The sequence below is a fragment of the Rattus rattus genome, chromosome 13 (genome assembly GCF_011064425.1).
Source record: "Rattus rattus isolate New Zealand chromosome 13, Rrattus_CSIRO_v1, whole genome shotgun sequence".
NCBI lineage: Eukaryota > Metazoa > Chordata > Mammalia > Rodentia > Muridae > Rattus > Rattus rattus.
The window spans coordinates 10,076,226-10,102,938 of record NC_046166.1 but is presented as its reverse complement, the minus strand read 5'-3'; the positions used below and the strand labels follow the sequence as shown (position 1 = coordinate 10,102,938).

At 42.4% G+C, this 26,713-nt stretch overlaps 1 protein-coding gene and 1 long non-coding RNA gene across 2 annotated transcripts in view; one reads left to right on the top strand and one right to left on the bottom strand.

Moving 5' to 3' along the window:
• Glud1 (glutamate dehydrogenase 1) overlaps nucleotides 1-19,938 on the bottom strand; it is a 32,660-nt gene extending 12,722 nt beyond the window's left edge. The window contains exons 1-5 of the mRNA XM_032919294.1: nucleotides 19,257-19,938; nucleotides 9,392-9,472; nucleotides 7,386-7,441; nucleotides 5,176-5,239; nucleotides 1,248-1,342 (exon numbers count right to left, since the gene is read on the bottom strand). Of these exons, the coding sequence (XP_032775185.1) occupies nucleotides 1,248-1,342; nucleotides 5,176-5,239; nucleotides 7,386-7,441; nucleotides 9,392-9,472; nucleotides 19,257-19,497 (537 nt within the window). The 5' untranslated portion in view covers nucleotides 19,498-19,938. The remainder of the gene's footprint in view (nucleotides 1-1,247; nucleotides 1,343-5,175; nucleotides 5,240-7,385; nucleotides 7,442-9,391; nucleotides 9,473-19,256) is intronic.
• A 136-nt stretch (nucleotides 19,939-20,074) lies between these two features.
• The window catches only part of LOC116914839, a 46,445-nt gene continuing 39,806 nt past the window's right edge, over nucleotides 20,075-26,713 (top strand). The window contains exons 1-2 of the long non-coding RNA XR_004389778.1: nucleotides 20,075-20,410; nucleotides 21,619-21,673. This is a non-coding gene — a long non-coding RNA (uncharacterized LOC116914839). The remainder of the gene's footprint in view (nucleotides 20,411-21,618; nucleotides 21,674-26,713) is intronic.

Below are 26,713 nucleotides of genomic sequence, written 5' to 3'. Positions count from 1 at the left end.
CTTCTATCTAGCCCTCAATGATTCCATTTCCCGCTCTACAGTGTGAAACACTCAGCAGAAGTTCTTCATGGCGTCTCTGTTTCTCAGGACAAAGCTTGCTGTCCTGGCTGTCCTTAACAGGCAGTGACCTGGCAGGAGCTCTTTAGTCTTTTGTCCCACTCTCCTCTCCAACAACTGGTATAACCACTACCTCCCTGCTTTTGAAGTCCCCTTGTCTTCTGTATTTCAGGACTTTCTAGATACTTCTTTTTGCCTCCCCATCGCAGATGATTGTGAGTTACTATGTGGTTGCTGGGATTTGAACTCAGGACCCCTGAAAGAGCAGTCAGTGCTCTTCACTGCTGAACCATTTCTCCAGCCCCCCAAATCCCTTTCTAATCCACCCATCCAACTTTATGTTCTTGTTCTCTCTGTCTCTCTCCTCTCAAAATAAATAAGCTGTGCGTGCTTTTTATCCCAGATCTCAGGGAGCAGAGGCAGGAGGATCTGAGTGTGAGGCCAGTCTGGTCTACAGAGCTAGTTCCAGGACAGCCAGGCCTACACAGAGAAACCTTGTCTGGAGGAGGAAAAGGAGAAAAAAAGTCACTTCTCAGTTTATGGATATTGTTTTCCAGGGTTCTACAGCTTTCAGACATGAAGTTGTTCCCTCAGCCCTGGGTTCCCGAGCTGTGAAGATGGAGCTGGTGTTACACAGATGGCCACTCTTCCTGCAGGATCTGTCACAGCAAAGTGTCTTCACTCTCTATCAAGGTAGCCCACACTGGGGCTGGACACCGCGTGGTCCACTTACCTTCTGTACCTTTACACACGCACGTCTTACCTGCAACCTCAGCTGTTTTCCTCCTCTTAGCCCCCAAAGCTCCAGATGTTGATATTCAACCAGATTTTCAAGGTCCAGCCCAAATATCCCTTCAAAAAGGCCTTCTTTAAGAACCTAGAAGTCTATCTTCATATCACACCAGTTCCATACCTTAGCTCCTCTTTAGTGAAGAGCACTTTTGAGCGAAGGCAGAACGGAACGTAGCATCTCGTGCTTTCACAAGTGAGCTGGCTGGGAAGGGTCTGAGCAAAAACCCAGGTGTTCGCGCTCACTATGCTTACAGTTCCAGAACAGAGGGGCAAAGTAATGTGCACATAAGTGTATAATTAAAGGGAATGAACCCAGTGACCAACTTCTCATTAAAACAGTGACTCATTACTTTTGTGGACAGCAATGTAGGAAGCCTTGGGTTTCAGTGGATACTCACATAGTGCCCTATGGTGCTGGCATAGGTGTCAGCGATCCAGGACATCTCCCGCTCGCCCGTGCTCATGTCTGGGGCAGGCACATCAATGCCAGGACCTGGGAGCACAGGGAAAGGGCAGTGTGCCAGTTTTTAAGATAAACTTATCCCAAACATAAAGATGCTTGTAATTCTCTAAGAGAACAACGTCAACTGTGGTTAGAAAACTTTATATATTTCACTTTGGTAACAAACTGAAGCTATAAAAATTTTCATTTAAATGTCTCTTTATGAAACTTGTACACACAATGTCATGTCTCTATTTCTTCTACTGGAATTTACTCTGTTGTATCTGCAAGTTACCTATAGACAATAGATTTAAGTTACTCCTGGGACCTCAGGGTATGGTGATGGCAAATGTTTGGTCTCTCAACCTCAGTTCCCTACGCTGTAATTAGAGATAATGAATCATTTGATCACTATAACAGGATCCTCCTGGCTACTGAGTAGATGGGCAGGAACAGTTACCACCCTATTGGCTGAGGTCTTCTCAAAAAGTAGGGAGGGAGGGGGAGGCGACACTGCTGCAGCAAGTGTGTAAGGCTGTGACACTTTTACTCGTGGAGCACCTCTGACTTATTAGCCAGTGTCCATCAGGTGCAGTGTTTAGTTCTCCAGAGCAGCAAACTAAAAGTAAGGCTGGGAATAGCAATGGCTCCTGGGTAATAATGGCACTGTGCTGCTTCCTACCCCACTGGGCACAGTGAACTCACTGAGCAACACATGCAGTGATGCTCACTCCAGCTGTAACGGAGAGCTAAATACTCTCAAGACCAAAAGATAAAAAACAACGATTTAAGATGCCAGTTAGGGAAGATTTGGCACGGCTACACAAAGAAGAACTAAATAGCCATTAAAAATGACTATGGAATCATCACCAAATTCACCTGTGTAAAACAGCAGGTTTCATACAGCCATATGTTCTCATTTACACAGACGCTACACTCTTTTTCCTTCCCTCTCTAGCCTCTGCAATACATGTCTCTCTCTCTCTATACACACGTACACAGCGTATACAGGTAGAGTAAGATAGGTGTCAATAACTTGTTTACTGTATTCTTGTCTCTTAGCATTCTAACTTTCTACAAACCTTTAAGTTAAGGTTCAGGTTTTATGACCCCACTAAATATGTCTCTCCGCACTCTTGTCTCTGAATTTTAGGCATCTTTAAATCTCAGAACAGCTAACCTCCATAACCCTTTCTAGTTGCATCCACTGATTAAAGGGTCTGCTTGTCTGGTCTGCTTACTTTCTATTTCTCAAGAGTGATATATATACCTGTGTTACAAGTTAGAATCGTTTTGCCAATTTATAATACGTATTTCTCCCTTAAGCTAAGGACAAATTGCTATCAGATCTGTTTAGAATTATCTACGGAGGATTATCTTAGTTTTCAGTAACATTACTTGCTTCAAAACAAGTATGAATTGGTCAGTCTGAAGTGAGCAGTTTGTCAATCAAAAAGACATACTGAAAAACACAGACATGACTATTGACTGATAAGCTTGCATTTCCCAAGTTTCACAAGGGGAGCAAGGAGACAATCCACTAAAAATTAGCCTAGACATGCTAAGGATAAGACTGATTTCCTACTATGTTCATGAGTCTCCTGCCTCACACAGGATCAATCTACAGGATGTACAGATTACAAGTAATTCCTGCACTACAGATAAATCCCTAAATCTACTTTGTTTGAAAAAAATTAAATTCTAACAGAACATGCACATAAGGGAGGAGTTGAAATCCGCGTAGTTCTGGAGTATGGAGACATCGGGAATGTGGGGAACCTGCAGGGCAAAATTACACACACACTGCAGCACACACACACACACACACACACACACACACACACACACACACACACACACACACACACACACACACCAACATTTCCAAGCTTTTCTAAGAATCTGAAGAGGGAGTATTTTTCAATTTGTTCTGTGAGGCTGCTATTACTTTATTATCAAGTCTGGACAAAGTAATCATAAAGGGAAAAACAATCTCCAAGTCTAAGCTGATAGTATACAGAAACAAATAGCCACACTGGCCTACACATGCTAAACTTCATGTATTTCCTTTATACAGGGAAAACACACTGTATTCAATAAGTGCCATCTTGTCCATGTGGGTTTGATCATAGAAATCACTAGGTATACTAACAAAACAACTCACAAACAGCCAACCCAAGCCCATTGTAAATTATTACCCTTAGAACAGCATCAAAAAGACTATGTAGTTGGCTCTAGTATTGAGAAGTATGAAGCAATGGTTAAAGAAATAAGAGGCCCGGGGTTGGGGATTTAGCTCAGTGGTAGAGCGCTTGCCTAGGAAGCGCAAGGCCCTGGGTTCGGTCCCCAGCTCCGAAAAAAAAAAACCAAAAAAAAAAAAAAAAAAAAAAGAAATAAGAGGCCCAATAAGCAGAAAGATGTCCATGTTCATGGATTAGAAGAGTCGATTTGGTAATATGGAAATCTCCCACAAGATGGCCTCTATAGTCAACATAATTCCTATCAAATTCTTACTTTACCTCCTCAACCTCACTCCACCCAGACCTGACCCTAAACTCCCAGCATTAACAGGGTAAGAATCCAGACTCAAGTCTGGATGGTGAATTCCGTAGAAAGGGAAGTGAGAAGATAAAGAGATAAGCTTTCAGTTTGCCCTCTACATGCAAAAGGGGCCAAATTACTCATACTTAATGTACGCCTGGCTCCTTCAGAGATTAAATGAGTCACTTTTGGAACTGTCAAGACTTACAACTACACTGGGAAGAATTTATGAAAATACGGTGATAAATATGACTGAATGAAATCTAAAAACTCAAGGATGTTAAAATATAATTAGGCACCACCAGGCTGGAATGTGAACTCACTGTCTTGAAATCATCAAGGATCCTGTGGTCATGAGTGAGGTGCTCATTAACCTCTGCTGGTAAAATGTCCCTGTGCAATGAGGCACAGGTAGAATCCATAGCAGTGTCCAAATGAAGGAGTCAAGAACCCTACTGACTTTAGACAGAGTCTCCTAACGTTCCAGCCTTTCCTATATTCACTCCTGTATTAACTCATCTATTGCATACCTTACCTCCTAACAACAGAGCAAGTTTCAATATACAGCTTAATTCCGTAGGAACTTGTCACTTGTGGAGGAAACATGAAGGGAAACACCAAGGCAGGAAAGCCGAGGTAAGAGTATGGTGTGCCCAATGCCATGTCAGCCAGTTTCCCTTGGTTTAAGGTCTACTGAGTAACCTTACTTATTTCAGTTAACCAGAAGCCTGGAGAGCAAGAAATATAAGACAAACTACTTAGAAATTGAAGAGTAAAAAACATGTTACACATCACAAAGAATATTCCTGTCTCACAAAGAACATATCAACACAAATACGAGACAAGAAGACGATGAAGCAGATGGACGTCTCCTTAGGAATGGAGCATGCTCACAAACGCTCCTGTAACTGACTTGAGCACGCCTCAGAAACACTGAAGGAGAATGGGGCAGCAAGCACATCACAGCAGCCTCACTGCCACCTCCAGTGAGGTAAAGAACAGCTAACGCACATGAAAACCATTGGCCTCAACGACATCGCATCTTTTATGTTAAAAACTGCCACAGATCCAGCACTGTGTAGTCATGTCTGTCTCCATGCTTCAGCAAAGGCCGTGCGTGACTAAGGCAGGAAAGATCTCCTTAGTGTCCTTGTTCCACACTGCAGCGGGAACCTGAACTTGTTAAAGACAGGCCAAGATATGTCTGTCTCTGAGAGCTATAAACAAACCTGTTTCCAGAAGAGAAAGGACAACGATACTCGGTTTATAAAAGCAGAGGTTTAATCCAGACCATTACTTTTTTGGTGTTTCCCTTTATGCAGAACACATAGGGCAATACATACCAATAAAACCCTTCTTTGCCAGCTCCATGGTGAATCTTCGTGTAATCTTTTCTAATTCATTATCCTACAGAGAGAAACAAACAAAAAACACAAAGAAACACATTTTTGATATAAAGATCAAACTGAAAGAGGATTCTTATGTTTTCTATGAAAAAAACCTTCCCACACCTGCTCATACACTCCTCAGTACAAGCTGGAGAGCAGGCACTTGTATGCACTTTCTTGAGCCATGGTTTTAGTATGTAGCACTCTACATACTCACTATGTATCTCAGACTGGTAAAGAAAATTGGTAGTCAATATTTCTAGTATAAAAAAATATATTTTTTGGTTTGGTTTCTCAGTCAGTGTTTCTCTTTGTAGTTCCGACTGTCGAGGAACTCCAAGATCCACCTGCTTCTGCTTCCCAAGTCCTGGAATTAAAGGCGTGCGCAACCATTCCCTGGTAAAAAGATGATTTTAAAAGGCCTGCTTGGACTGGAGCAAATTCAAGGCAACGTTGTGAAATCCTGTCTCAGAATAAAAAGAGAGGGATGGGGAGATGTAGCTCAGCGGTAGAGGACTAGAGCCTTGGTTCAGAGAAGGCATGACTGAGAGAGTCTTACTATGGATCCCTGGCTGGCCTTGAACTTGCTATGTAGTCTAGACTGACTGTGAACTCAGAGACCTAGCTACACCTGCCAGGTGTGGTGTCTGTAAGTCCATCATTGGGAACACTGAGGCAGAAAAATGTAGAGAGAAATAAGGATATATAGGTATAGGCTATGTAGGGAAACTTCTTGGTTTAAAGTGTGTGTGTGTGTGTGTGTGTGTGTGTGTGTGTGTGTGTGTGTAGCAGAACATGACAGTGCATCCTGCAATCCCAGTTCTTAGGAAGTAATCATCCTAGGGTATATATATATAGTTGGTACCAGGTCAGCCAGGGCTTCAAAGCAGTAGCACCCCCAAATCCCTCCTCTTCAGTTTCTGTTGCTCGCTCTGCCTCTCCCTCCCACCCCCTCCCCGTACTCACACAAACAGTTCTAACTACACAGATCCTGAGGTGCTTTAGGGAGTGGCACCATTACTAGGTGTGGCCTTGTTGGAGGAAGTGTGTCACTGTGGGCTTTGAGGTTTCAGATGCTCAAGATGGGCCCAGTGTGGCACAGTGTCCCTCTGCTGCCCGTGAATCAGAATGCGGAGCTCTCAGCTTCCTCTGCAGCACCATGTCTGCCTGCATGCTGCCATGCTGCCATGCTTCCCGCCATGATGATAACGGACTAAACCTCTGAAACCACAAACTAGCCCCAATTAAATGTCTTCCTTTATAAAAGTTGCTGGGGTCATAGTGTCTCTTCACAGCAATAAAACCCTAAGACAGACTTCATGGGTCATGTCTGTACTTTCATCTAAATGAATCCCTGCCTCAAACAAACAAACAAACAAACAAACAAACCCGCCCCCCCAAAAAACCCCAAACAAACAAAAAACCCCCAACAAAATCACATGCAAAAAGTGAGGGAGAGTTGGGGTCTAACACAGATGCTTTAACGTAGGCACGAGGGTTAAGAGAATGGAAATCAAAAAGGACAAGGCATCCAAGAGTGTGGGTGTGGGCATCTTGAAAAGGTTACAGAGACAAGACACCCAAGTATGGGTGACAGTGTGCTCAAGAAGTCACCCAATGGTGAACTTCAGAGAATAAGACCACACAGCTAATCACTGTAGCAGCCATTTAACTAACTTGGAACAGAATAAATGTGATTTTTACTAGCTTAGTTATTCGTTGCTAGAACAAAACCTTGATATTAAAACTTCAGATCAAAATCTTATTTACTTTATTTTTATTTTTCCAAGACAGGGCTATGGCTGTCCTGGAACTTACTATGTAGATCAGGCTATCCTTGAACTCAGAGATCTGCCTGTCTCTGCTACCTAAGTGTTGGGATTAAAGGTGTGCTACCATGCTGGGCTTAAATCTTCAGATCAAAATTTTTAAAAAATGGATGTAAATGTCTATCAACATGAGAAGTATTAATTACTTGTTAAGCAAATAAGAAAGACATCAACAGCAAACAGGTATGGCAAAATACATTAGGTAATTTACAATTGATTCAATCATTATTTGTTTTCCAATTCCTTCAAGAAAGCAATGGAAACCATTAATCTCACTGGCATGAGGAACACAATTTTAGGCGCTTGCTATGTGCATAATACCAGTTGGATACTTACTGTATAGTTCTTGGGATTGATCTTAACGCCTGCTTTAGCACCTCCAAATGGCACATCTGAAAGAGAAAACTGAAAGATGTTGTTCCATATAAAGTTTAAAAAATATAAAAACAAAGTATTACCAATACAGGGAGAGCAATCAAGTGTTTGTTTCTGAAGTATTCTTGCATTTCAGGTTTTCTTTTAACTTCCCTATACACAAGTAGTTATCTTTTAACTTCCCTATACATGAGTAGTTATCTTTTAACTTACCCATACACGAGTAGTTATCTTGAGGATGGGCTGTAACACTAAATAAGAATTTTATGTTTCATATACACAGAGTCTACAGGTCATGACTTAGGACATTTTACCGTTGCTTACACTTTGCTTTTTATCCATTTGTTTTTCGAGACAGGGTTTCTCTGTGTAGCCTTAACTGTCCTGGAACTTTCTCTATAGACCAGGCTGGCCTCAAACGCAGAGATAGACCAGCTTCTGTCTCCAGAGTGCTGGGATTAGAGGCATGTGCTCCTACCGCACAGCCTGATAGCTACGTTCTGACAGTAGCTCACCCCGTAAGATCAGGTCTGGAGCCTTCTACTCCGAGCACTATTTCGGTGCTCATAGTTTCAGATGTGGAATATTTTCAAGACAGGGTTTCTCAGTGCAGTCCTGGCTGACCTGGAACTCAGATCCATCCGCCTACACGCGAGTGCTGAGATTAAAGGCATGACCCACCACCGCCCAGCTACATGACTGTTTTTTGTTGTTTTTTTTTTTTTTTCTTTTCTTTTTTTCTCTGGAGCTGGGGACCGAACCCAGGGCCTTGTGCTCGCTAGGCAAGTACTCTACGGCTGAGCTAAATACCCAACCCCTACATGACTGTTTTAATGCTAGAAAATTCCCAAACTATCGGCGCTGAAGTCCAGCTTAGTTGGCAGAGTGCCTGCCTAGGATGAAAAATGCCCTGGGCTCAATTCAAAGCATCACAAGAAAACACAGGCGTTAAACTTGAAATGAAATCTTACTGAACAGGTATTATAATGTCAGGCAGCTGTTAATTACATTTAATCAGTATTCTACTGCTTCTAAGAGAATACTGAATTTACTTTCCTTCGACTATGATTTATTTATAGACCATGGATAGGCATTTAAAACAAGGACCTGGAGTTGGAGATTTAGCTCAGTGGTAGAGTGCTTGCCTAGCAAGCGCAAGGCCCTGGGTTCGGTCCCCAGCTCCGAAAAAAAAGAAAAGGAAAAAAACAAAAAAACAAAAAACAAGGACCTATGTTTAAAGAAAATTCAGTTAGCTTCTATAAAAATTTCAGTTTTAAGTTTGGAAATGATGACAAAGTTCTTATTTCTTTAATTACCATATTCTCCTTGGTAATATATATTCACATATTGATGTGTGTTTCAGCCTATACTCATGTACACGGTAATGCAAACACACAAGTAAGAAGGGAAACCTGTCTATACTTCCCATAGCCCCTACAGAGACCCTAAGCAACCAAATCCTTGTGTTATATAATTCAGAAATGGAGAAGACAAATGAAAGTTAAAAAACGACAAAAAACAAAGAAACCCCCGAAAAAACAGGTCAGGTTTGGTGACATACACCTTTAACTCCAGCATTTCAGCATTTGGGAGGCAGAGGCAGGAAGATCTGAGTTCAATGCCAGACTTGTCTACATAGTTTCAGGCCAGCCAGGGCTATATAGTTGAGACATTATCAATAAACAAAGCCCTTTCAAAAAACAAAAACAATCCTGTTAAATATTTTTATAGCACCTTAAAATGTAACCATGGGGCTCAGCAGGTAACAGTCTTAGAAGCTTGACAACCTAAGGTGGATTCCAGGAACCTAAGAAAAGGAAGTAGGAGAGAACACCTCTACAATGTTGCCTCTGACTTCCACATACACATCACTGTAAACACAGAAATAAAAAGTCAGAATTCTAAAAGTAGCCGTGTATGTACACATTTCCCCAAAGAGTTGTAGGCCCGGCAGGAAGGCTACTCACCAACCACTGCACACTTGTAGGTCATTAGGGATGCCAGCGCCTTCACTTCATCCACACTCACGTCAGTGCTGTACCGGATACCTGGGGAGAGTCATCAAAACAGGAGGAGAGACACAATTACATTTACAACTTCTGGTGAGTTAATAAATAGTTATAAATTGAAACCCCATACCTCTTATATTTTACAGACAAGCTATTTCTATAGACAACTGAAATACCCTTTTTTTTTTTTTTTTACAAGTTTTTGAGACCGGGTGTAGTCCTGACTGTCTTAGAACTTGCGCTGTACGGTCAGGTTGGCCTTGAACTCAGATCTACCTGCCTCTGCCTCTGCCTCTGTGCTGAACTATAATACTTGAAATATCTTATGTATAAGGATACCATAAAAGGTAAAAAGGAAAAGCTCTCTCTAGACACCCAAAACGAGTGGGCACCAAATTAATTCATTCTGATAGCCAAGAGTAGTCATGAAGACTAGTTCTTACTTACTAAGACTCCTTAGAAAGAGAGTTAAAAAAGAAAGCTAGTACTCAAAAGGTTCTCAGTTTAACACCCAGCATTGCAAAAATAAATAAATTCATGCCTTAGCAGGTAACAATATTTCCCACTAAGCATAATTATTTGTCTTCAATTCTTGGAACCTCTTTGGTAGTAGATAATGGATACACATGTGCTGTGGTACCCAACACACACACAAATCAATCAATACCAAATCAAATAAACAATGATTACTTCTCTTCCACGTAGCACTTAACTAATGTTCTCTTACTACAAAAATCTTGGAAAGTTAACAGCCAGAAATGTAGAGTGTAACGATACAAGTTTCCACTGAGGATCTACACACTCAATGCTAAACAATATTAGCGGGGCAGCCGGTGGTGGCACGCACCTTTAATCTCCGTACTCAGGAAGCAGAGGCAGGAGGATCTGAGAGTTCACGGGTGGCCTGGTCTACAGAGTGAGTTCCAGGACAGCCAGAGAAACTGTCTTGAGAAACAAAACAAAGCAGAACAAAACCAAAACACATGTTTCCAATAGATGAACTGTTTTGTTTGTGGAGAAAAATTTCCCCAGCTACACCCATGTGGAATTATTAGTCATACCACAGGCATTTTCCTGCAGACTATGAACTAATGAGAAACTTCTATTGGAGTGAGGCTTGGGAGGGCTGTCAGGAAGGCATAAGAGTAAGTCCTGGAACAGACAAAATTAGGGTAAGAAGGGAGCAGAAGATAATGAAGATTGTGTTACCTGGGGTCCAGAAAGTTTTCTTTTTTTAAATTTCTTTATTATGTATATGAATACACTGTAGCTATATCTTCAGACACCAGAAGAGGGCATCAGATCCCATTACAGATTACAGATGGTTGTGAGCCACCACGTGGTTGCTGGAAATTGAACTCAGGACCTCTGGAAGAGCAGTCAGTGCTCTTAACCACTGAGCCATCTCTCCAGCCCCAGAAAGTTTTTTGCAAGCTTTCTAGGTAATCAGTAGTACACAGGTCCTTTTACTGCTCCTGGACTGTGGGCACAGTAGTGATAACACAGGATCTCAAAGTGAACCCCATTAGACAAAAAGATGCCACGGCCCCAGGGAAGGTAGTTGTCCTCTCCTGGGATCCAAACCTAAAGATAGTCAGTCACTAACTTTGGAAATCCTTCACCACATTCGAATAGACATTTAAGATGCTTATGTGAGAACAGGACTACAAAAATGAAGGTATTTTGTGTTAAATTAACTAACGCAGCACACTGAGAAACTAGCACAATTGGAATATATGAAGAGCAAACTACAATTCTGGAAACAGAGGAAGGGATATTCTGATTTTTTTTCTTTATCCTAAAGTATCAGAGACCTGTTAGCCTCTAATTCCGTTGGCATTACTGTATTTGGTTTGGGGCAGCAATGTAATGTTAGTGGGTTTAGTAGATTAGCACTAAGAGATATGGCTGGATATAGAGGATTTTTTAACCTGAAATCAGGAGCCCCATGGCTGCCTGACCTAGAATGGCCAATGGGTCGATTACAGAACTGTGGACTACTGACTGGATGTCATCAGGAGGGGCCTCAAATCTAGAGCCATGTTCTGTCCTGCTGATGAAATAACTCAAACTCTACCTAGTCCAGCAGAGAGAACTACACAGACCTCCACGATGATGTTCATTGTATCAACTAGGGAGAAACTGGAAGGGTAGAGCCTTAGCCATTTCATCGAAGGAAATCAGGGCAGGAACTCAACAGGGAAGGAACCTGGGGTAGGAGCTGCTGCAGAGGCCATGGGGAAGTGCTGCTTACTGGCTTGCTCAGTCAGCTTTCTGATAGCTCCCAGGACCAGCACTGCCCACAGTGAGCTGGGCCCTCCAACATCATATGCTAATTGAAAATGCTCTACAGGCTTGTCTGCAGGCTAATCAGGTGGAGGCATTTTCTCAATTGAGATTCCCTTTTCCAAAATTACTCTAGCCCACGACATGCTAGCCTAAGACTTGCCAGCACAGGGAAGGCAGGATGAAAAGCTTCCACTACAGGAAGCTTTGAAACTAGAGTTTATTCTTAAAAAGTTAACAGGGACTTTGACTTTCACAGTTAATACTAAGGAAATGCAAGAGATAGACACAGACTACACATGGTACAGACTCTGCTCTAGTCTTTACTATTACATTTTCTGTATATTTCATGTGTTTGGGTGTTTTGCTTGTAGGTCTGTGTGTCATGTACATGCCTGGTGTCTGTAGAGGGCAGAAGAGGATGTCAGATCCAAACTCAAGTTACAAGTGGTTCCGAGCTTCCATGTGGGTTCTGGGAATTGAACCTGGGTCCTCTGCAAGAGCACCAAGTGCCCTTAAACACTGAGCCCTCTTCCAGCCCCTCTAGTTTGCATTTTAATTATCACATGATTCTCAGCATGCTTAGGAACCTAGTGACTGGTGGATTCTATTTAGTTCAGGCTGGCCTTAGTGGCCTGTGTGCTGAGATTATAGGCATGCACCATCATACCTGTCACCCAACTTTATACTCAGTAGTTTAGCATCAAACCTCTTGATGAAAGTGTGACTAAGTCATCATTAAAAGAATGTAAAAACATGAGCTGGAGAGATGGCTCAGTGGTTAAGAGCACTGACTGCTCTGCCAGAGGTCCTGAGTTCAAATCCCAGCAACAACATGGTGGCTCACAACCATCTGTAATGGGATCTTCTGCCCTCTTCTGGTGTGTCTGCAGACAGCTACAGTGTACTCATATAATAAACAAATAAAGCACAAAATAGCTGGAGTAGATAGATGGGCAAGTCAACAATCAGGACAGAGGCAGAAGCCCAAGTCCGGTGCAAGGCTGGACAACACAAAAACATCCAGTTAGTTATAGAGTGAGAATGCATCCCCAGGCTAGAAAATGGTTCAGCAGGTAAAGGTGTTTGTAGCCAAAAGTTCCATCGCCAGGGTCCACATGGTCGAAAGGGAGGACCAGACTTTTGTAGTTGTCCTCTGACTCCCATGCACACGTCCCAACCCCACATAATAAGTAAATGTAAAACGAAGTTTAAGTCTCACAAAAATGAAAACAGAACCAAAGCAAACCAATTCTACCCCGCTTCAAAACTAGCTGGGATTGCTATGGTGATAGAGAAAAATAAACCACCAGCTCATTACTTAGGAAAAAAAAAAAAAAAGACTAAGTAAAAAAACCACAACTGAGAGATAGCTTGACATTTTTTTTCTCCTGTTTCTAGATGAATCAAAACCAAACACACACCCACATAACTCCTTAGCTACCATCTTTTTGTATGATGAATCAGTAAACATTTATGGAAACTCAAATGTTTTTAAATATTACTTGAATTGGGATCTCCTTAATGGGGCATAGCTTGTCCACCTGGAACTCAAATTCCAGTGGTATTCCAAACTATCTACTTAATAAACAGGAGTCCTAGGCTGTGACTGTAGCTCAAAGGCACAGCGCTCGTGCAAGGGCCTGGGTTTCTTCACTAGCATAGAAAGCAAAGGAAGAAAAAGAGGAGGGAGAAGGGAAACCAATTAACTTACTCTGTGGTGCCAAGGAACTGCTCTAAGAAGTCAGGAAACATAGGTTTTAAGAACTGCTAACCCACTTGGAAGAGACAAACTTAAGCTTCTTGGGAAACAAAGTTTAGCTTCTTCATTAAACATTTAAATTATGTCTTACATAAGACTTTCTTTTTAAAAATTACAACTTAAGTTACTTGGTTAGCACTTGTGACCAGCATTCTCAATCACTTAAATCTGTATCCTGGGAACTTACTAAATAACCTCTATGCAGTACAACTACTAACAATATAGCTGTCTTATATTAAGTCTTGTGCATAAAGCTTGCCTTATCACCCCAACAGATGGGAGATTATGCATTAAAAAAAAGAGGATCTTGTTAATTTTTAAATAAAAATTGCTTACATATTCTTTTCTTCTGATAGTCACACTTTCATCAAGAGGTTTGATGCTAAACTACTGAGTATAAAGTTGGGTGACAGGTATGGTTGTGTGACTGTAATCTCAGCACACAGGCAACTGAGGCCAGCCTGGGCTACATAGTTTAAAAAAAAAAAAAGATACTCCCGACATCCACAAGAAGTAGGGAAACATTTAACAAGACAAAAGGCAACAGTAACTATCCTAACTTGTTATGGAAAGGTGAAAACGTTCAAAGGACTGAAGCTATCCAGTTTCCATGGGTCTTCAGAAAATAAGGGCAGAATTACTATTGAGAAAAGGGAGACAACTGACCAGGAAAACAACTATCTAGAGGGGACTGTGCACTGAGGTCAGAGGACAATCTGAATCTAGTTCTCCTACTGTGTGGATCCCAGGAATGGAAAGAAATCAGGTCATCAGGCTTGGCAGCAAACACAATTACTCCATCAACCTGATGAATTGTGGAAACCTCTATTCTCTTTGCTGGGGTATGTGTAGTGGACGATCTAAAGTATTCACGATAATATATTAAATGCTATGCATCTTCTGCTCATATATGCATATCTGTATAAGCTATTACTTTTCACTGTGTGCTGAGAACTGGACTGGGGCCCTAGGAAAGAACAGGTGCCCTTAATGGTGGAGGCATCTTCTGAGCCTCTATTTTACTTTATTCTTTATTTTTTTTTGACACCGTGGCTCTGTAGCCTTGACCTTCCTCCTGCCTGCCTCCTAATTGGTGGGACTGTAGGTATGAGCCACACACTTGGCAACGAAGGCACTTTATGGCTGCTCTTTGGCATATCTAAACTGCCAGCACCATCATAAAGCACCTTAAGACAAAGGTCTGGCCTTACAGAGGTGGGGTATCCTGAGCTCTCCCACCACTTCCCAGATTGGTGCACCAGTTGAGATCATTAATGGCTAACTCTTGGAATTTTCTATTTACACTGTGGTTGAATGCCTTCCAGGTGGGGGCTACTAACCCTAACCACAACCCTGCTGCCCCTAATAGGTTTACTTTTTTCTTCCACTTTCTCAGACTGAAAACTTTTATATTTGATTCTTCCCATCTTCATCCTACATCTCTGAATACCATCATTTCCTCAAAATTACTTTAGTTTACCTCATTTCCTTCTCATACCTATTACCTCCATTCTTAGATCTGATGTGACTATTGTAATCCATTTAATTAGGTTTATCATTACCCATTCAACAAAGCTAAACCAGAAAAACGCTGTCTATCACCTTTTAGTTCTCTGCGCACACAGTGGGCATTCCCTGATTTAATTCCCATCTAACACTAACCATTCAAAGTGTAGACCTCACTGCTTAAATACAAGCCCAATAATCTCACAAGATCACCCTTTCTCAGAAATTAGTTACAAGGACAGGGTTTGACTTGGATATAAACCAGGGGTTTCTACAGGTCCCTCCTCAGGTTCAGTAATATGCTATTATGCCTTATAGAACACAAATACCTTACATATAACTAAGGATACAACAAGGGAGTTTCCTTCCCTAAGGAGCTAGAGGTTGGCCATCATCCAGGCACAGTGAGCTTACATCCCGCGAGCTCTCTGAACCTCTCATTATCAAATCATCTTTTGTCGTTTTGAGAACGAGGGTCACTGTGTAACCCTGGTTAGCCTGAAAATCTCTAAAGACCAGCCAAGCCTTAAACTAAGTTCTTTCTGTTTCTATCTTCAACATCTGCAACATTAGTGGATAAAAACTTATTTTCTCAGAATTTAAATGATTACAGTGGAAAATCCAATCTTTTCTGGTTTTAAGCTTCAAACCTCACCTTTTCAGTTATTTTATGGGAGCATTAATCATTACCCATTTTTCTGGAGTTGTGTGCACTGGTGACTTGCAGATTTTAAACGGTGTGCTCTGAGAGACCTGTAACTAGTTAAGTGGAGAAAGGAAATCTGTAGCATACCCTGCCTCAGGTTTCAGAGCGCTCTCTTCATTTGTTTGCACATAAGGACACATGGATTTTATGAAATACTGTCTGTATAAAGGCAAACAATTCTGCACTTTAAAAAAGTATTACAGACATCACTTCACAGCTGAGTGCTAAAAAATGTATGAGTTATATGGCTTATAAAATAGGCTAAATTTTGTATTTTATTTTGTCACAGCCATGCTTTTACACTTTCAAAGTGTTAGGTTACACAAGATACCCATCTACTGTTCACCGTCTATGTTTAAACAATGATTTGAGGAAGTTCTAACATAGGAGAAAGAACCATTACTGGGAAACCTCTGACTTAATATAACATGAAGATACTGAGGGGCAAGACAGAAGACAGAGAAAGTGGCTCCTATGGTCAGTTGATTGCTAAACCCTTCTCCTAAACTGTTTTAGCATTTCATGTGTCTGAATGCTTTGCCTGTATGTATACACGTGCACTGCATGATGCCAGATGCCTGAGGAGGTCAGCATAGCATCAGATCTACTGGAACTGAAGTTATGGATGTCTCTGAGTCACCACTGAGTGCTAGGAATCAAACCAGGTCTTCTGTAAGAGCAGCCAGTGCTCTAAACCACTGAGTGGTCTCTTAAGCCCTTACACTGATTTTAAGAACTTTATGCTATAGCTGTTGAGAAAGTTGTTCTCTTCAGAAGAGGAAATGCAAAGGGAGCTGAGAGGGAAAGCACCTCAAGGACAGATTTGCCCTAGCAAACAGCTGGATGGCAGGATGACCTACCCAGAACATCCTCATGTCCAGCAGGGACAATCTCTACTATGCTGTAAACATATCAAACCCTTGAACAAGTCTTGTCAAATCAGCTGTTGATCACAATATCCATCTCTGCTACAAAAATCGATTTTTTGGTTTTTGAGACGGGATCTATGCAGTCCATGCTGGCACTGAATTTCAGCTCTTCCTGCTTTACCTCCTTAGTGCTGGGAATCACAGGTAAGTGCATGTTGCCATACCTGGCTACCGAGAGAATCCAGGCCTTGACTGTGCTAGGCAAGTGCTCTAGTTCTTAGTTAAATCTCTGGTCCTCTGTAAATCCTTACCAGAGGCAAATCTAGTAGCCTCAGTTAAACATGGCTTGGGGTAAAAAAAAAAAAAAAAAAAAAAATCACAAGTTTTATTAAATATTTACTTGAAATAAATTACTCACCAGCACTCCCAGGTCTCTACTTTAAACCATCTCTTCTCATTATAGATTAGACTACTGCTTCAGTATGGGATTTGTTCTTGTGTTTGAGATAGGGTTTTTCTGAGTAGCTCAGGTAACTCCCAATCCTCCTGCCTCAACTCTCAGAGCTAGGACTGCAGCAAGTCACCAGGCCTGGTTCAGCCTTGAGGACTTTATTTTAGGAAACTCAGGTATAAGGTCGCTGGGAGGAAAGATTAGATACAGAAGCCTGAAGGCTGGGAAAAGGATGTCAAGGAACAGATGAGGCCTCTCTTAGTAAACCCTGGGAGATTCCATGAGGCAGGAGGGCTCAAAAACAAAATTCCCAAAACACTGAGAGAGAAGACAGTTCACTCTGGCATAGGGTGTGAAGGGGCAGTGCGATATCGGATAAATCTAACGCTCTACTCCGTGAAGACCAACTTTGTTTATCTTGCTGCATCATCATGCAATGCTGCTGCTGCTAACCACAAACCAGTTCTCTTTCTCTCTGTTCACTCTACTGTGAGCAAGTGCTCTGGTTACTGTGATGAGTAACCATAGGCTGATGATATTTGTTGCTAGGTTCAATACTTTGGTATTAAAACTTCTGTGACAAGAGCATTTAACATGACAAACCATGGCAAACTGGGATTGCTTTAATGACTGTGGACTAGCAGCAACAAGACAGAAAATAAAATCCACCAACTCACAGGATGCTGAAGAACCTTCCTAAGAGATAGGAAAAATGTTGCCCTCTGCAAAGACAAGGACAATTTAGCATTTGCTATACAATGCCTCTTGCTGACGGACATCCTTGTTTGTTCTGGAGGGGAGTAGAATTTGAGTTCCTGGCTTGCTGAGGGAGGGAGCGAAAGGAAGGTGAGGTGTAGGAGAATGACTACCCCTTTTATATAATTTTGGAGCTGCATGGGAAATCAGAGGTCAAAGTGGTTCCAATGGCTTCTAGCTAAGGGAACTACTGAACTAACTGACAATAAATTAGGCTCTAATGGGAGATCCTAGAAGTGGGTGGACTCAATGAGAATTTGGTAAATCATTAAACCTTTAGCTATGACCTTTGTTCCACTGCTGGGAACACCACCATAGTCTCAGTCTTTCTAGTGTAGAAAACATTTCTATAATTTTTAGTCAGTCAGTAGCAAAAAAAACTACTGTACAGAATGGAGGCAGACAAAGGTCTTGTCCTGTAGTTCTCAACCTGTGGGTCCCTCCATAACCCCTGCAGGAGCTGCACATCAAATATTTTGCATATTAGATATTTATATAACAATTCATAACAGTAGCAAAATTAGTTATGAAGGAGCAAAATAAATGAACCCTATTTTTAGTCCACCCTCCTCTGTGTTCACTTACCAATTCAACCTCCATCAAGACTCCTATTCAATATAGTAAGCGTAAGCAACAGAAAAAAGGTGGTTTTTCTTTTAACAGGTCTTTTTAAAACAAACAAACAAACAAACAAAAAAACCTTTAAAGCTGTACTGTGAAATGTAGAGGGGATAAAATGAAAACCACCTTTTTCTCCCTAAACAAGTCTGTAAGCCAATCTACACACATCCAAAAAATTTAAACTACAGGATACCCTAGTGACTACCAAATTTAACTGACTTAAGGACCAACTCTACCTTTCGCCTAGGCTCAATTCTGGTACTAGCCAGGACAAGAACACACCCCCACGGCTATTTCATTCTATTGGCTGGCAGGCAGTTCTGTAGTTTACACCCTTTAGATTTAATGTCAGGTCGCCCTGTTTGTCAGAGCCGTTGCTCTGCTCGGTATTTTTTTTTTTTTTTTTTTTTTTGGGGGGGGGAAAGGGGCACAACACAAAAAGTCATCAGTGTAAAATTATATTAATTTAGATGAGTAGGATGCGCTGGTTAATCAAACTTTCAAGATTTCAACTCCAGAAAGAAAATCATTTTCTCTGTTCTGGTATCATCGGCTGGCTGGTGTTAAGGGCTCAAGCTCTATGACAGGGCACCGACGCTAAAGAAAAGCTGTACAGTGTCTTCAGTGAAGTCAGCATCAACACATGCAGAAGCTTGGGGTGAAGGCTTGCCCAGTAAAAAGGCTGGCATATTATGTGGTAGTTTTAGGGCGGAAAAAAAAAATCAGTATCCTCTAAGGCTGCCACACCCGAGGCGGGGGAGCCCGAAGCGGGGCATGGCCTGCAAAACTGGGCTGGGCCGAGTAGCGGCCCGGGCTACGGGAGTCTCGAGAGGAGGGAGAGCGGAAAGGGGCTGGAGGGCGCTCACCTCCCTTGCAGGGCGTGCGGTGCTGGCTGTGCTGGGCCCGGTAGCCTTCGATGACCTCCCAGGAGCCATCGTCGCGCCGGATGGGGAAGGAGAGGCTCAACACATGGTTGCAGGGCTTGATGATCCGCAGGATGCCGCGCACTCGGTTCCGCTTCTGCTCCTCGTTCTCCCGGGTCTTCAGGTCTTCCACCAGCTTGTCCTCCACGATGCTGGCGCCGCGGTCGAAGAAGCCCTCCACCATCTTGAAGAAGTTGGGGTCGTCTTCGCGGTCGGTGGCCGCTTCGCTGTAGTGGCGCCTGGCGACCGGCGTGAGCCCGGGTTGCGGGACAGCAGAGGGTTGTCCCCGAGCCCAGCCCCAGTGCGGCTGGAGTCTGCAGCCGCAGAGCCCAGGGCAGCGGGCCCGGCGCGGGACAGTAGCAGCACTTCGCCCAGACGGCGGTACATGGCGGCGGGCTGAGGCGAGAGCGGCGGGAGCACAGAAGATCGGAGCTTGCAGGCCTGGACTGCGGGAGGAAGGGCTGGGCGCGAGCTGCCCTTTTAAGCCGCAGCTTCCTGCTTGTCTGGCTGTCCCCTCCCCTGCGCCGCTAGTCGCCCCACCGGGAGGACGGACTTCGGCGGCCGCGCGCCGCCCAGGGCGCTGGGTCTTGCCTCCGCCGCGGCCTCGCCAGGCCTCCAGGCGTCGGCGCGTGCGGCGTCGGCGTCGGCGGCGCGCACTCGCAGGTGGGCTTGGTGCGCATGCTCGCGGGGCGGGGGGCGGGGGCGCGGGGGGCGCGGGCCCGAGGCACCGGCTCCTGAGAGCTCTAAGATGCGTCCCGGAAGGTCGGTCCCCCTGTGCACGCGCGGCGGCCTAGTAGGTGGAAGCTGACTGCAGGGAGGCCTCGAGGGCTGGCCAGCAGCCCTGGCCGCGTGAGTCTCCAGGCCCCTCCTTTCCTCTCTGGGCCGGAACGGTGTGCGGGCCCGCTACGCGGCCGGCAGGAGAGTGGCGCGGAGCTGAAGCCGCCGAGGCGTTGGAGGAGTCCAGACTCATCCGGAATCGGGCTGTTGAGGGACGGGAAATCTAGAAGCTTCAGGACTGGAGGGAGTCCCTGATCCCACTGGCCTTGACTTTGGACAAGGCTTTAATTTGTTCTAGTCAACTATTCAGCGATTTTGAGGTAAAACACTTATGCAAAGCATTGTTGACTTTCTCGCGTGCCACTTTTTTTTTTTTTCTTAAATCATGGTGGCCTCACTCTATAGCCCAGGCTTGCCCGGAATTCATGGGAAAATGCCTGTTTCAGCTCCCTCAGCCCTCTCCTCTTGAGTCACCACACCGGCATAGTCTTGTAACTCTACCATTGACTGTGTGCCCCCTCCCCTTTTTTTTGGAATCATATCCTATAAAGTAAGATAAAGGAAACTAGAAATGTGATAACATCCTCAGGAGTGTCTCAGTATATAATTTCTGAGACTATGGATCAGACTGGCCTTGAACAACTCAGAGATTGGTCTGCCCTTGCCTGAGAGCTCAGATTAAAGGAATGTGCCATGGCACTATGTGTATGTGTATTCATTCATATATATATATACATATATATATAGTCAGCCTCTATATATACATACATACATATATACACACATATATTTATGTATACATACATATATACACACTATGTATGTGTGTGTATATATATATGTATATATACACATATATATATTCTTTAAATGGTCCAGGATCTGATTACTAAGTTAGTTTTCACAGAGGTAGCTGGGCTTGGGTGCTGCATGCCAGGAACCCCAGAACCTGAGAGGTAGAGACAGGAGGATAGAGTTTGATTCCAGCCTGGGCTTCATGAGATACACGTCTTTTTCAAACAAAAATGAAGCTACAAGAGAATTCAGTTACACACACACACACACACACACACACACACACACACGATAATGTACAATAATATTCTTTAAGGCAAGCTACCAAATACCACATTACTCATAAAATCACCCCAGAGTGGCTTGGCAATTTTGTAAACCTTTGTACTTCCTGGCATCATTCATCTATAACATGACTTTGTTCATCTACTAAGCATAGAAGAGAGGTTCTTAGTTCTTAAAATGTTGTATAAATGTAAGTGACAACCTAGACCGGTTAAGTTATTCATTTACCTCAGTGTACTCTGAAGCAATATTGATCTTTCTTTACCAGTGTAGCTTATATCTTACCTTAGTTACTGAGCCATAACCATTAATTATATTTGTTATGTGTTAGTAGTAATTACATTAATATCAACAATAATCGATACAATAAAACATATTAATTATATTCATATGATTAATATCAAACATAAATGATAACTATTAATTATATCTGTATTGTGTTTTTTAGCAAAAAAGATTCTCTGGCCTGCAGCATGATATTGGCTTGATGTGGAAAGATTAAGGTACCAGATTTCCTTTTCACTTGATAATATCATCACTTTATGATTTTATATTACAGGAAACAAAACATTCTACCCAGAGTCTAAAGCTTCAAAAGAATAAGACTCCCAAATCCTGAGGTTTAAGCATGCGCCTGACTAGTGTCTGAGCGCATGGAAGCGTGTCTTCTGATAGGCTGTTGTTTGAGACAGGAGTCTCATGTCGTAGCTCAGGCTTGTCTCAAACAACAGCACCTGAGAATGTAGCTTTTTATTTAAAAATACTTTAGTAATATTTTAACGTTACATGCCAGTTGCACAAATCTCAAGAATATATATGTAGGTCTTAAAAATAAGAGCGAGCAGGCATGTTAGCACTGGCCTTTGCCCTTTGGCAGAGGAAGGGTGACCTCTGATTTGGAGAGGAGCCTGGGTTATAAAGTGAGGAACCCTTCCCCCATCTCTCTCACACCCACCAAGAAAAAGAGTGAACTTTTCTCTAACCCCTGTCTAGAACACAGATGGAGTTTTCCTGTCACCCTAAAGGAGGTGTGACTCCTGACTGACAGGGAGGGCCTGAGGCTCGGAGGCACGGTGTTGATGTGCATTTCTAATAAATAGGCTGGGTCAAACTTAGATATCCGACTCCACAATTCTCTTATCTTTGCTTATCCAGAAAGTATATATTGGGTCCACCTACTTTTCCATCTGACTGCTTTGCAAAACAGACAAATAATATCCAAATTGCACTTTAATTATTTATAGTAATTTCCATTTCAAAAGGAGACCAAAATTTAACTTGAAAGGAATTTTAGTCTTTGATGGCACCAACAAAGACAAATTGGTTTTCCACCTTTGAGGTTGGTACGGCTTTTCCTTGCTGGTTTGCAGTCTTGCTCTGTTCTTGACTCGTAGTGTTCTTTTGTACTTTCAAGTACTTGAAAAAAGGTTTTAGAAGAGAGCTGGAATTTATACATAGTCTATATAAATACGTGAGCAAAAATCATTGGGTGAATTATTTAGTTTGAAAGGGCTGCATACATTTTCTATTCTGTACATCTCATTTAGATGCAGTCAGTGTATGTATGATCTTTAGAGGCTGTCTTCTCTCACAGAACATCTTTAAAAGTATATTGATTGATGTAGCATGTGTCGCTACTTCATTGCTGTACTGACTGTACTCTTTTATGATTTATCAGTAAGCTATATCCACAATGTCACAGTTTCCCCCCTTAAAGACAAGGTTTCTCTGTGCAGCTCTGGCTGTCCTGGAATTCGCTCTGTAGACCAGGCTGGCGTTGAACTCACAGAGATCCACCTGTCTCTTTCTCTAAAGTCCTGGGGTTAAAGGTGTGCACCACCACAGCCTGGCAGCTAGCAACATCTTTATAATTCTTTGGTCACTGATAGACCTTAGACTTATTTTGAACAATTAGGAATAGTGTTACAAACATTCTTGAACAAGTTTCCATTCTCTTAGGTGCTTCTGGGAAAAGAATTGGTGGGCTGTATGGTAAGTTCGTGTTTGCATTTGAGAAACTGTCAAATTGTTTCCCATGGTTGAGTGAACTGTTTTAATTCCTGTTGTCCTTGTAAATGAGTTCCAGTTTCTCTCCTCACCAGTGTCTCTGACTTTTTGATTATAGCATTAGTGGGTGTTAGGTAGAATCATTTGCCTAACCTTGAAGTCTAATGGTCTAAGAATGTTCAGCTTGAGCATCTTGCTGTCCTTTTATTGTACGTTGCTTTATAGACATGTATTTAGATCCTTTGCTCATTTTTAAAGTTTGATTATTTGTCTTTTATATTTGTGGTCATATCGTGTAGTCCTGGCTGTCTTATACCTGGCTTGCTCACTCTTTCTTTTCCTATTCGTTCAAAAAAGAAAGGCTTTCATAGCTTAGGTTTAGCCACTAACTTACTAAGTAGCCCAGTCGTCAGCAGTCTTGCCTCGTAAGTACTGACCTTACAGGTGTGAGCCCTGGTGCCTGGATTGCCCTTTTGTTTGTTTATTTTTTGAGTCAGGGTCTCATGTAGCATAGTCTGGCCACAAACTCCCTTTGTAGCTGAGGATGGATGACCTTGTACTCCTGATCTCTTGTCTCTTCCAGCTGTTGGTATCAGAGGCGTGTGCCACCTCACTCAGGTTCCTTTCATTAATGAATTATAAGAATTCTCTTGGTACTCTGACTGTAAGTCTTCTGGTAGACATGTGTTTGCAAGTGTTTTCCTCCTTTCTAAGTGTTATCTTACCTTCATGTATGTATATAATATGATTTTTATACTTTTATACATAGTACACGTATATGTCTTAACATATTGTCTGAAAAATAAAACTGAATGTGTTTATGTATTTTCATTTTATTTACCCACGTGCCTGTTCTTTTAACTGAAACTGTATTCTTATGTGTAGCAGAGTGTGCTGTGGCCGCACATAGGTGGAGGTCAGAGGACAGGTTTCAGGAGTCTGTTCTCTTTCTATTCAGACCATCAGACTTGGCAGCAAGTGTCTTTACCCACTGAGTCACCTCTCTGGCCCTCATTCATTTCTGTGTCAGCACCACACTTCTTGATTATTCTAGCTTTTTCGTTTGTTCAGAGACAAGGTCTCATGTAGCCTAGGTTGGCCTCAAACTTGCTGTGTGACTGAGACTGGTCTGTCCTCACCTTCCGAGTGCTGGTTTCATAGGTGTCTCCCTCCTTCCCTTCCTTTCCCCTCCCTCCTTCTCTCTGTCCTTCCCTTTCTCCTTTCACCACAGTTTTGTTTTATATTCCAGCCTTGTTCTTTTTCTTATGATTGGTTCTGTGCCACTTGAATTTCCATATAAATGTTGAGATCTTGTTGGTTTTTGTAAGGAATTCAGAATTTTGATGATTATGTTGAATCTATGAATCAATTTGGGACAGTTCTCAAAAGTTATATGAGAATGGAACCCAGAAATTCTGTAGAATTATAGAACCGGTTTGTCAGTGCTGAGCATATTTCAAACTCTGAGCTCTTTAGTATCATGAATGGAACCGAAAATCCTAAAGACTGCAGTAATATCTTTTTTTTTTTTTTTTTTTTTTTTGGTTTTTTTTTCGGAGCTGGGGACCGAACCCAGGGCCTTGCGCTTCCTAGGCAAGCGCTCTACCACTGGGCTAAATCCCCAACCCCGTAATATCTTTTAATTGATAGATTTGTACACATCTTCTGTCTTAAGTGTTTTTGTAGAATTACCTTTTAAGGCATCAGTCTATGATTCCAAAAAATGTGTAGTAAACTAATAAAAATAAGATCTGTACTTCAAGTGTGTGTGTGTGTGTGTGTGTGTGTGTGTGTGTGTGTGTGTGTAGTCAGGATGAATCAGAACATGATGTTTTTGTCTTTCCTTCCCAACTGCTAAGATTGCAGTCTGCACCATCATTCCTAGTTTGCACTTCTTACTATTTTGTGAGACATGTTCTCATTGTATAGTGCAGGCTGACCTTGAATTTGATCTGTAGCATAGTCTAACCTCAAACCTGAGATCTGTTTGTTTCTGTTTCCTTAGTATTGGGATTATAGGCATGTGCCACCATGCTTGGCTTCTGTTATTCTTTTTAAATGTTTTTGAGGCAGGGTCTCAAGTGGCTTATGCTGACCTCAGATTCATACACAGCCTAGGCTGGCCTGAATTTCTGACTTGCTGGTCTCTCCTACTTAACTGCTGGGAGTATAGGCGTGCACCACCAACCACCCCTAGGCTTTTTGATTTTTTTTTAAGGGAATGTAAAACATTAAACTTGTATTTGTCCTGGTGCAAATATAGAGGCCAGAGGATGACTTGCAGGAGTTAGCTCTCTCCTTCCAACATGTGGGTTCTGGGGATTGACCTCATAGGTGTCAAGCAGGTGGTTTATAACTTCATTCCCATTTTCAGTGTAAACGAACAGTTTTGTATTGTATGATAATTCTCTTACATAGGTCAGGGTCACAGAAGTGACTTCCTGTTTGGATAGTTACTTTAGTAAGGTTCTTAGAATTTTCTCTATATAAGGTCCTATCTTCAAAAAGAGTTTTACTGGGGCAGGAGAGATGGCTCAGTGGTTAAGAGCACTGGCTGTCCTTCCAGAGGACCCTGGTTCAATTCCCAGCACCCTCAAGGTGGCTTTCAACCATCTGTAAATACAGTCCCAGGGGATCCACTGCCCTCTTAAGGCCACCACTGGCACTGCATGCATTAGGTGCATTCACATCTTTGCAGGCAGAACATACACATAAAATGAAACATTAAAAAGTCAACATTTGGGGTTGGGGATTTAGCTCAGTGGTAGAGCGCTTGCCTAGCAAGCACAAGGCCCTGGGTTCGGTCCCCAGCTCCGAAAACAAAACAAAAAACAAAAAACAAAACAAAACAAAAAAGTCAACATTTTATTTAAAAAAAGAGTACTTTCTTTCTAATCTGTTGTCTTCCCTTTAGTTCATAATTTTATTTTATATAGACACAAATAAACACAAGTTTTAGATTTAATGATTTCTGTTCTTCCATATAAGTACTGTAAACATTTTGTTTCCTAGCTGCTCAAAATGATAATAATATGCACAGTCTAGCAGGAAGGGCAGAAATTTACATCATCATTTGATATATGATGAGAAATCTTAAGGCTGATTGTACCCCTGCCCTGAAAATATTGATAGTAATAATTATAGCTAAAAATTTTTAAGCTTTATTATATTTCAGTAATCTGATGTGTATTCCTCGTTTCTCCTCTTTTGCCTTCCCTCCAGAATGAGAAAATGAAAGGAAAGGCAGACATGATGTAAGGAAGAAGGAGCAGAGGAGAGAATCCTGAACATGCTAGCGCCCTAAACTGGATCATAGAGGAGAGGGGAGAGTCAGAGAGAAGCCAAGAGGTGTCCTTGCTGGATTATATATGGATCAGGCTGCGGGGAAGGGAAGCAGAAGCCCAGGCACTGGTTGGGAGAGGTTTAGGGCAAGGGAGGTTGTGAGAAGTACTGGGCGAAGCTATTGGGACTGAGGGATGCTGGGAAAGCTGGGAGGGGCCTCCTTCCAGCTCTGAGTGAGAGAGCTGGCCAGTTCC